The sequence below is a fragment of the Aphelocoma coerulescens genome, chromosome 10 (genome assembly GCF_041296385.1).
Source record: "Aphelocoma coerulescens isolate FSJ_1873_10779 chromosome 10, UR_Acoe_1.0, whole genome shotgun sequence".
NCBI classification, from domain to species: Eukaryota; Metazoa; Chordata; class Aves; order Passeriformes; family Corvidae; genus Aphelocoma; species Aphelocoma coerulescens.
Genome location: NC_091024.1, coordinates 1400420 through 1410929, shown reverse-complemented (window position 1 = coordinate 1410929; position 10510 = coordinate 1400420). Strand labels below are relative to the sequence as shown.

At 40.8% G+C, this 10510-nt stretch overlaps 1 protein-coding gene across 3 annotated transcripts in view; it reads left to right on the top strand.

Annotated features, from left to right (window-relative positions):
* Positions 1–2876: 2876 nt before the first annotated feature.
* SCG3 (secretogranin III) overlaps positions 2877–10510 on the top strand; it is a 28425-nt gene continuing 20791 nt past the window's right edge. For 2 of the 3 annotated variants that reach the window (XM_069025758.1, XM_069025757.1), the window contains exons 1-8: positions 2877–3137; positions 3843–3895; positions 4465–4510; positions 4605–4820; positions 5859–6001; positions 7106–7267; positions 7594–7771; positions 9589–9705. In XM_069025758.1, the coding sequence (XP_068881859.1) occupies positions 3053–3137; positions 3843–3895; positions 4465–4510; positions 4605–4820; positions 5859–6001; positions 7106–7267; positions 7594–7771; positions 9589–9705 (1000 nt within the window). In that variant the 5' untranslated portion in view covers positions 2877–3052. The remainder of the gene's footprint in view (positions 3138–3842; positions 3896–4464; positions 4511–4604; positions 4821–5858; positions 6002–7105; positions 7268–7593; positions 7772–9588; positions 9706–10510) is intronic. The other variant, XM_069025759.1, reaches the window with a different exon arrangement.

Below are 10510 nucleotides of genomic sequence, written 5' to 3'. Positions count from 1 at the left end.
GGTTAATTGTTGATGATTGCATTGAAATCAAGAGGACTATTCATAGTGCACACATATGTGCAAAATACATGACTTATTGTCAGATGATTATAGATACACCTAATGCCTTGCATAAAGATCACCAGTAACTCTTCCAACAGTTTTTTTTCCCTCTTAACCACTGTGTTATTTAGTATATAATTTGCATTATATGAGATAAAGTAGAAAAAGCAAATCCACAGAAGTAAGGAATGTCTACCATCTAGGCATAAACTTGGCAAGGTGGGTTGTTGTGCTTTTTTCCTGCTTTCATCTGCCTTCTTTTTTCATCAGCTAGAGGAAAAACTTTGAAGTGTGGTTATAAAACAACTGCAAAAATAACACTGAAAGGCTGCATTTCAGTTATTTCTCTAGGCTTCATATCAGCTGCTCTCACCAGAGCAAGAAACATTCTAATTGTCATTCCCCTAAGTTCTCCTTGGCATCTGATAGGCAAGTGGTATTCTTTCTGGCTCATTTCACATCACTGGAAATAAATAGTTCCAGAATAGAAAATGGATTGACTGTGCATGAGCCAAAATAGAATCCAAATTAGAAGAGCTTATGCTCTTCACTGTGTTGTCGGCACTGGGCAGGGGAGTGTGTAGTAGTAGACGACGTAAATGATGCCAAATGAAACAGGTGTAATGAGAAACAAATACAGCACTCTTACCCAGTCGTTTTTTTATGAGGATGAAACCTATTTTGTCACAATTAGCAGAGACTATGTATTATCTGTCAGGTGTCACACAGGCTCACCAGGGCACCACCGAGGAGCAGGGCGCCCAGCGTGCCAAAGCAGAGCGGGGCAGTGCCAGTGTGCTCTGTGCTCACAGCTGCAGCACGGGGCTCTCAGTGCCAGGAACAGGGAAAGGGTTTGTGTCCCAAGTTTTAGTGATGGCAGATTTTGAATTGTCTTCTCCCCCCACCATCAGTCCCAGCCCCTGCACTGTTCTTATCATTCCTTGTAAGAGAGGCTTGCCAAAGCAGGAGATGCTTTAGCACTAAGGAAATGAACCGTATGGATCTGGGAAATAGTATAGAAAAGATTTCACAGAAATAGAAACACTTATCGCATAAACAGAAGGATACCCTATAAAATAAACACATTTGAACACAATTAGAGGTATCATTATACACAAAAAGCCATATGTAGACATATCACATAAACAGGCATATTTTTGACCTGCACCTTCTTCATGCTGTTGTCTCTAATTAAAGCTCCGTTTCTGGTCTCACTGCTTTACAGATACCTTCCTTTCAGCAAGTTCAAAATACATTCACTGCTTTTGTATTGTTCAGTACTTCTGACTGAATGACAAATGTGTAGAGCTGTAGCAATGGATGCACATTTACAATGCGTTGAGGGAAATGTTTGAGTGGAATGGAAGGAAATATCGGGAAGGGTACCTGGAGAGAAAGTACACATTTTTGTAACATTGAAAACATTACACAGGCAATGAACTGTTGAATTAATACTAGACTGGCATGAAATATAAAGCCACACTGAAGTAAGAACTGATCTTTCCATTTTTCTTTACCAGCAATATTCTGTAGTTTTGAGGTTCCTGTTGCTGTACATACACATCTGCTGAAGATGGCAGGGGAGGAGGTTACTCTATGCTCCCTAGTGGAAGCTACTCGTCTTCTGTGCTTCTAAAATGAGGGAAGGATCTGTTTATTATAATAGTTTTCCTTGTAGATTACCAAGCAATGTGTAAATAAGGCTGTTTTATTCTTACATACAACTATGCTGAAAAGGTTTTTATCCAAAATATACTTTGATTCCTAACTCTGGCTGAGCTCCAAGAATAGGAGCCTGGTGATAAGTGAGGATGCTGGGGTTATCAGTACATTTCTGGAAGTTATTTTCATTGCTCTGGATGTGGAAGACTAATTTATAGAAGTGAATCTGATGTAAACTAGAGCATCATTTTATCTAAATTATATGCAAAGGCTTGACTATGATATACAGTGGCTGCTAATGGGAAAAAAATTGCAATTTTTTTAGTGCTTGTGGCTCGGTTGATTATCATTCTCTTTTTTGTGTATTCTTCCCAGTTTATGCTATCATACTGTGTATGTATTCATTGACAAAGGAATGAACATTTCAGCTGTGTTCCTGGTTTTCAGTTGTGAAAGCACTGGTCCTTTTCATCTTTTCAAATAGGTTTTAGCCATTTTTAGCAGTCAGCAAGCACTGACATTTCTAATGTTAAAGTGTTTTCATCTGCCCCGAGTGTATGCATTTGCGACTACAAAATGATGAGGTCTTTTTTGAAGAAAGAACTCTGTGATTTATTTTGGAAGCAGCTTCTGTAGTTCTGGAACGGGCTACCACTGCAATCCTTTGTTCTGCCGCGAACCTGTGAAAATGTCTTCCTCTGATCCCTAGGGATTCGTTGGTGTTCTGTGTCTACAAGTGCTACATTTCGATATTGAAAAGGTTCCGAAACAGCTTACATGCTTATTGTCATTTTTGCTACCGCTTTTTTAAATCCTAAATTTTAAAGAGCAGGATGTGCTGTAATTAAACTTTTCATGTCCTCTCTTTGTCGTAAAGAGTCACTGACGACTGTGCCTTTGCTGCGTAATTCAGCGCCGCGGAAAGGCTTTAAGCAGACGGCAGTGAATCACAGGCCTCCCGTGCGGGACCGAGTCTGCCCTCACACCCAGCCCGCGGTGCAGCGCAGCCTCCCGGCCCGCTGTGCGCCGCCAGGGCCGCGGGGCCGTCCCGGAGCCGTCCCGGAGCCGTCCCGGAGCCGCCCCCGCCGCTGCCCCCGGCCGCCGAGCGCGGAGCCCGCGCATGCTCCGGGCCCGGCCCGCCCCCGGCTCCTCCCCGTGCCCGGGGCCGCCGGCGGGGCCGGGCTCGACCATTTCTGCGGGCGCGGGGACGAGGGGCCGAGCCCCGGGCGGCGGCGGCTTCCCCGAGCTTCAGCACCGCGGGCCGGACAGCGCCGTCCGGGCCGGCGGCTCCCGCGGGCGGCGGTGCCTGGCAGTGGCAGGCCCCGGCGCGGGGCTGCGCGGCCGCACCATGTTCCTCGGGCTGGCGGTCGCGCTGCAGCTGCTGGCGCTGCTGGCGAGCCGGGGGCACGGCTTCCCCAGACCCGCGGGCACAGGTAAGCGCCCGCCCCGGAGCCTGCTCGCCCTTTGCTGCGGATGGGGAAAGTTCTGCAGGGTAGAGACAGAGGATGGGAAAAACTTTCCTTCCACTTGGCTAAAAGCAAGGAGATCTTAAAGCAACAATATTCGTGGTGCAAGACACCGATCACTGAAGTTGCAATCTAATATTAAAGTCAAGGGATAGGTGCTGGTAGAGGGAAAAGCTCTGAATTTTGTGAATCTTTTCCAAGCAATGTTTTCATCCAATCTACAGCAGTGTCTGCACAAGTCTTTCTTGCTCCCTGTCTCCCGCTGTATTCTGGATGGAAGAGATTTTTAATCTCTTGGTTGTGCCAATCCGATTATTGCTATTTTAGTCAATCTCCTCCAGCACTTTTTCCCCTGATTCGTGAGTTTTCTGATCAGAAGGAGATTGCTGAGTCTATATCTGTATTTCTGTCTTCTGCAGAATCTCTCTTTCTGCCCCAGTCATGCTTTGTTTAAAGGTTTGATTTTTTTTATTGTGTTGTCATTCTTCTAGGAACACTGACTTTTTTTTTTTTTTGCTAGAACTAACAGTTGGCATCCCATTTAAGACATCATGTTTTATGGGAGAAAAGTATAAATTAAGAAAAAAATGTGCTGTCTCTTTGTAGTTGCATGTATCATATAACTGAGCATATATATATATATGTGTGTGTGTGTGTGTGTGTTTATTCTAGATAAAGCTATACACAACAGACAATTAAGTGTAGAAAGACCTTTGGAGGAACAGGTGAGTGAAATAAAAAATATTTACAATGTGGGGTTTTTTTTATGAAGCTCCTATAAATATTTTTAGCCTTTCAGGTAGTGGATCCATGAATATCATGAATGGCTAATGAATGGGTAAAAAATAGATTTGTCAGTAAAGCCCATTATTGATGGGGTTAGATACAAAATAGGATTTCAATCATTTTTAAGGACTGGCATATAGAGTTTCACTGTCCAGTATTCTAAAAGCAGATTTTTAGCTCCAACAGCTCACAGATATGCCACCCCTTTCTGTTGACATCCTATGGGAATATAGCATGAGCTTGGAATGAAGAAGGAAAATGTAACTGGTATTTATCTTAAAATGGAAAGTGTGTTGCAGCTTCTCATAATGTCTGATTCTGATCAGAGGATGGGTGGTACTGACAAAAGTGCCAAGCTCTTATTCCTGTTCTACTTATTCAGTCAAACTTCTTACTAAGAGTGAAAAGCAGGCATTAAGCCTTCTGCTGATACTGATAAATTAAGAGGTCATACATTTTATTCCTTCTACCTGTTTGCTGTTTTGTTTGCTTTATTTTTCTATATTAGATTGCTGAAGCTGAGGCAGACAAGAATAGGAAAATAGCTCCCGCAGGTAAAATATTTTTTCTGGTTTTATAGCAATATTCATCACGGTATTCAAAGAGGTATAAGATTTTATGTTACGTGTGCATTGATATATTTTCCAGAAAATAAGCCAGAGTTCAGGAATTATTCCTTTGTTGATGACCTGAACCTGCTAAAATCAGTAGCAGAAAGAGAGAGGAATGAAAAGGAGAGGGAGTCAATTAGAAGCTCTTTGTATGAACAGCAACTGGCCATTGATGATGCAGACTCCACCAAGAACCGCAGGCTTGTGGATGACTACGACTCCACTAAAAGCGGGCTGGATTATAAATTCCAAGGTATCCCATCATCATCTTTCAGTGACTTCTAGGTTAGATTTCTCCTGCAAACTGATTGCCTTCATGAATGTTGTATTCACCACTAAACATGAGCTCTGTTTGTTACTGGAGTGCAGTTTGAATTATTTCCAGTTGTGGAAGCTTGTATTACAGTTAGGTTTTGAAACACAGTACAAAAGAATTGCTCTTGATTTTAACAGTCTTCCATGGAGGGAAGTCTGATTGTGTAATTTGTAATGCTTTTTAGCAATTTAGACTTGGTGGAAAGAAAATGGGACATAGTTTTTTGAATGAAAATATCTTTATTCTGTTTTGTGAGGAAGAAGCACTACTACAGCTAAATCACATATATTGATTCCAAATATTATGTGCAGTTTTAGATAATTCTTATCATCACTAAGCTAGAAGAAATTACCAAAGGCCAAAGAATACTTGCCTTTGCTACAGGAGTAGTTAATTGACTTGTAGTTTAAGTGAGTCCTCTGAGAATTGTAAGCAGCATTTAGCTCAGGATATTTTTAATGATATCAAAGTATGCTGATCACAGACCAACTCACTCATCATATTCCCATTGTCATGATGACGTTATTTGCCATAGGTAAAAATTACATAATTAAAAGTTAATTTGCTGAAATTCAAACGAGATTGTGTGCCATTTGTCATGAACTGTTTGGATCTAAGTGGCCATACAATGAAAGTAGATACCAGGAAGACACAATTAAATTGATATGGGAGCATTGCTCTCTCATTCTAATAATTTTTTCTATAAACAGGAGAGTAAGCTCCTAATGTTCATCTCTGCTCCTTCAGAAGAGCCTGTCAGAAAGACATTTTTCAGATGTGGAAAACAGACACAAAGAACTTTTCCTTGTGACTGATTTAATAGCTTGCAAAGTGTGTATCAAAGTATATTCCTAATGTGTCTAAAAATGCAGTTTTGTTCTGAAGAGGAAAAAGATGTGGGCAGATATTTTTACAAGATGCTTAATCCAAATGAGTTAGGACAGTCAGCACACAGTTAAACTGTAATCCTTTCAGATGATCCAGATGGCCTCCATCAATTAGATGGCACTCCTTTGACTGCTGAAGACATTGTTCAAAAAATTGCTGCAAGAATTTATGAGGAAAATGACAGAGGAGTGTTTGACAAGATTGTTTCAAAACTTCTAAATCTGGGGCTAGTAAGTATCTCAGTAATTGTCATTCAGCTGTTTTGTGGATCGGTTTAATGCTCTTTCAGAAAACAATTTGGATGCAAACTTTGTCTGAAGCGAGTGGGACTCAGGCTCTAACCAAATTTCTAGAGCTGTTTGGGCAGGCTGGTTAAGCTCTGCAATAACGTTGTTGTTTCTGTGATGTCTTTGCAACAAAAGAGGCCAAACTGCAGAATATTTCTGATGTTGAAAAAACATTCACTGATTGTACTCCTCCCATGTCTGCCCTCACTTTTCCTTTAATTTCTCTTCTGATTTTCACTGAGTGCTTTTCTATTATTAATTTATTTTCTATACTTAAGGAGGAAAGGTCTGAGCTCAGTCCTATCCACCTAATGCTAATTAGTGTCATCAGCAAACACATAATGTTGCTGGCTAGTTGAGGATATATTATGTTACTGATTTTTAGGAAGACTGGATTTGTCTCTGACCTCTGGGTGTCTCAATGGCATTAGCCATTGCCATTTGGGATCCTTATATTTTAAAATACTAACCTTATCTTTTGAGCACTAGATTTTGCAGTTGGGTATTGCACCCCGCTGATTACAGAGGGAGCTGTGGGACAGCTGCATGGGAGAGTTCTTGTTTAAGTGACAGCTGTTATGAAGCAAAGAGAAAACATTTTGATGATACCATGGAAAGCTATTTGCTTTTTGCCCCCAGATGTGTCACAGAGCATATGTATTTCTATATACACACGCATGGACACACATACAGGGAGGTGCCATGCTTGCAGCTCCATCTTTCAAGCTACACTCCACCATGTTAAGCCCTAAAGAGGTTTGGTTTGGAGGCTGTATGTGTGAATGGGTGGGGTTTATGTATACACACACATTTTAAGTGTATTTCTTTGTATATATATATGTGTGTTATAAATGTAGATATGTTTACATGTGTATATGTAAACATGTATGCACACACACAGATATTGCACCTCATTAGGCTGTGCTCAGCTTTGAAGCAAACATATTTACAGCAACCTATTTTCATACTGATATCAGGTTTCATACTGATGTTTGAGCTAGAAAAAGCACAGTATCCTGTAAGTACTCTGCACAAATATTTTAACAGATCACAGAGAGTCAGGCCTATACCCTGGAAGATGAAGTGGCAGAGGTTTTACAACAGCTAATTGCAAATGAAGCAAAGGATCGTGAGAAGGAGTCTGAAGATTTTGATTACCCTGCAAGCAGAGCAGACAGTGATACAAAAGAAAAGCAACAGGAAAGAATGGTAATTTCTTAGCTAATAATTTTGTCTTGCTTGCCAAATGGTACTAGTACTGCTTTCTTTAGGGAACAGTTTGTTCAATCTGGGAGGTGTTCTTAAAGAAATTATGTCCAATAGGAAAAAGAATCGTGAGTTACTTTAAAGTTTAAGCCAGATGTCAATTGAAATAACTTTGAGAAAATACTGTAGTGTTAACCTTGCAATTAGGACAATGTTGGTTGTCCTTGAGGTTGTGATAGAAGGTTGTGATAGAATTTTTGTTCTATTAACTCTATCACCAAAAGCAATGTGCTTATAGATATCTTTTTTTTATTATGTCTTATGTGGAGACACCAAGCAAATCTGATCAGGATAGTTTCATTAATGAAGAAGTTGATGATACACTGGATAACACATGGTCATCATCTAATGTGTTGGAAAGAAGAAATGAGCTGCCTTCTGAAGATAATTTTGAAGACCTCCAATATTTTCCAAATTTTTACGCTTTATTAAAAAGTCTTAACTCAGGTGAGCTTGTCAGGTGTTCATAGAAATATTTAGGAAAAACTTTTAAAATTAAGATTCTCTGTTTTCTCCTGCTCTTTTCTCTTCCCCACAACTTCCCTAGTTGCGAGAGACCATGTACTTTGAAAATGTTCTGTAAGATGTATAGCAGAAACTAATTTGATTAGTGATTTCGATGGCAAAACACTGGGAGGAACAGCACTCAGAATGGCAAAGAGTGTGACCTAGACAGCCCTTGCCCTCTTGTGCTGTGAGATCCAGGAGTCCTGAATTCTTTTCATTCCCGTAAGGACATGATGAAAAACTGGCAAATGGTTTTCTCCAGAGATCCTTCCAGTAACATCCGTGTCTTCTAAGCCAACAGAGATACGAGTAAGCCACAGTAGAATCCTCACAGTGATGGTACCAGTAAATGAGTCTGAGCCTCCCAGCCTTTCCACAAACCACAGGGTTGCTGTTTATTGCAGTGAAAGCCCTGCACGTCTCTTCCTATTCCGGTGCTGGACATCAAATGCCTTCCAGTTATTGCAGGCAAGATTGTGGCTCCTTGCCCCAGCCCCGTGTCAGCACCCTCTACACACACCCACTTTCTGCAGCCACACACACACTCTAACTTTTGGCAGGGGGGTTCTTCTGTAGATCCCTTGTCCTGCAGGAGCCTTAATATTGCTTCAAATTGTCCCCATAAACTCCTGAGTGGAGAGCTAAAATGAAAAACCTGAGGGCATATTTTGCTCAAGTCCAATCTACATACTTTATATTCTTCTTCCTGTTCTTTTTAATTTTCTCATGGCAATTTTGCATGCTAGTTCTTCTCCTTTTTCTACTCACAATGCAGGAAGGTATGTTGGGGTCCACAGTCTGCACATCTCCTGCTTTATGTGTTCGCCTGTCAGGTTGTATCAAGCTGGAGGAGAGGGATTCAGTTGCATCCTACAGCTGTGTGTTAAATTGCAGGCAGCAATAAAAAGCCTGTTCAGCAGCTCTCCAGAGCAGCTGGCCCTCTGCCAAGGCTGGGAATATGTTTCTGACTGTCCCTGACTGACAGTGCCCCTGGCTCTGTTGGGTCCTTCAGTGACAGCCTGGGGAGTGGGGAGAGCTTGTGTCACCATGTGATGGGGAGGTTTCACACTGCTAATGCAGGAAGAGCAGAAATATTGTTTAGCACATAAGCATAGTGGGAAAAGAAAAGCTAAGAAGCAGGTAAGTGTGGGCAAAAATTGATTATTTTTATAAAAATAATTTTTTTGTATCCTGTTATGAAGCCATGTAATGTTTTGTTGTCCCAGTATGTGAGTCATGGACTTGTGCACAGTAACAATCTCATTTGGGACACTTTATATTTTTGTCATTGAAGCCATGGATCTTGTAGGAGAAAGGATCTCTTTTTCATACAGAGCCAGACTGATCTACTAAATAGTTCAGCAACAAATAAAAGAAAAATGACAGAGACTCTGGAAAACTCTACCTATATCTGCCCCCTGACCATAAATTTGAACTGTCAGGTCACTCCATCTTTGTGTGCTTAGTGTTCTTAGCTGTAAAATGGAATTAATACCATTGGCCTTCCATAACACAGCCCTGCAAGACAAAAAGCTGTAAAGAAGAACCAGCCTCTGATGTTTTAAAGTATATTCAGCTGTACTTTGCAGGAACAGTTTTAAAAGAAACATGTATGTAAGTTCTCTTTGCTAATCCAGCACAGCATTTTCTCTTTCAATGAGTAGGTCATTCTTTATGCATGAGATTTGTGCCATTTGCAGAACAGTTTTCCCAAGCTGCCTGAAGTCTGACTAGTTTTGCTTCATCCCCTCACACAGAGACAGAGACAAAAGAGAAAGAGACCTTGATAACTATCATGAAAACCCTGATTGATTTTGTGAAGATGATGGTTAAATATGGAACAATCACACCAGAAGAAGGAGTTTCCTATCTGGGTGAGAGTACATACTTCATACAAGTGTTATTAGTGTTACATTCTTCCTCTACCAGTGATAATTATCTTCTCATCTTCCTTGCTCTTATGAAACCTGTTTCAGATTTGTTCGTTGAAAATGCTAAAGCTGCACTTCTAAATGATTGATCATTCCCTATAGCAATGTTCAATTCCATACTGCTTTAATATTTCCATCTAATGAAGAAAAGGTAATTTGTCATATACACATTTAGAGTATTATTACACTTTCACATCTGTAAAGCACAATTGATTTCAATGACTTTATGTCAGAGGAATATTAGGGTTTTCTCTGTTCTATTAAAGTGGATTAGGTACCTGCATTTCCCCAAAATAATCCAGCACTTCAGCTCCTTTAATCTGTCACAGTAGGTAGCTGGAATAGATGAGACCTAATGCTAAAGTTGTCTACCCAGTAAAACTCCTTCCATCTGTGAAAAGTGTTACATCTTGGCACAGGAGTAGATTTTGAAGCACTCTTTCCTGGATCCATTTTAAAGTCTGTGGCTATGCAGGTTTTGTAAAATCGTTACCATTTCCTGAAGAGGGAGTTTGGAATGGCCTGGTTTGTCTCTCACACACCTTTCATGGCTTTGACAAACTCTGTTCCATTCACTGTTGCCAGCCTGTCTAGTTAAACAAGCTGACCTACAGAAGAAGGGCTCATCTGTACAGACTGCACAATCCTTTCATTTTTCTGAAGTATTCCTGGTCTGGATTAGTCTGAAAAGTTTTTGTTTGCATCAGGGCAATTTCTCAGCTTCATAAGTCATCCTGTCACAGGGAGA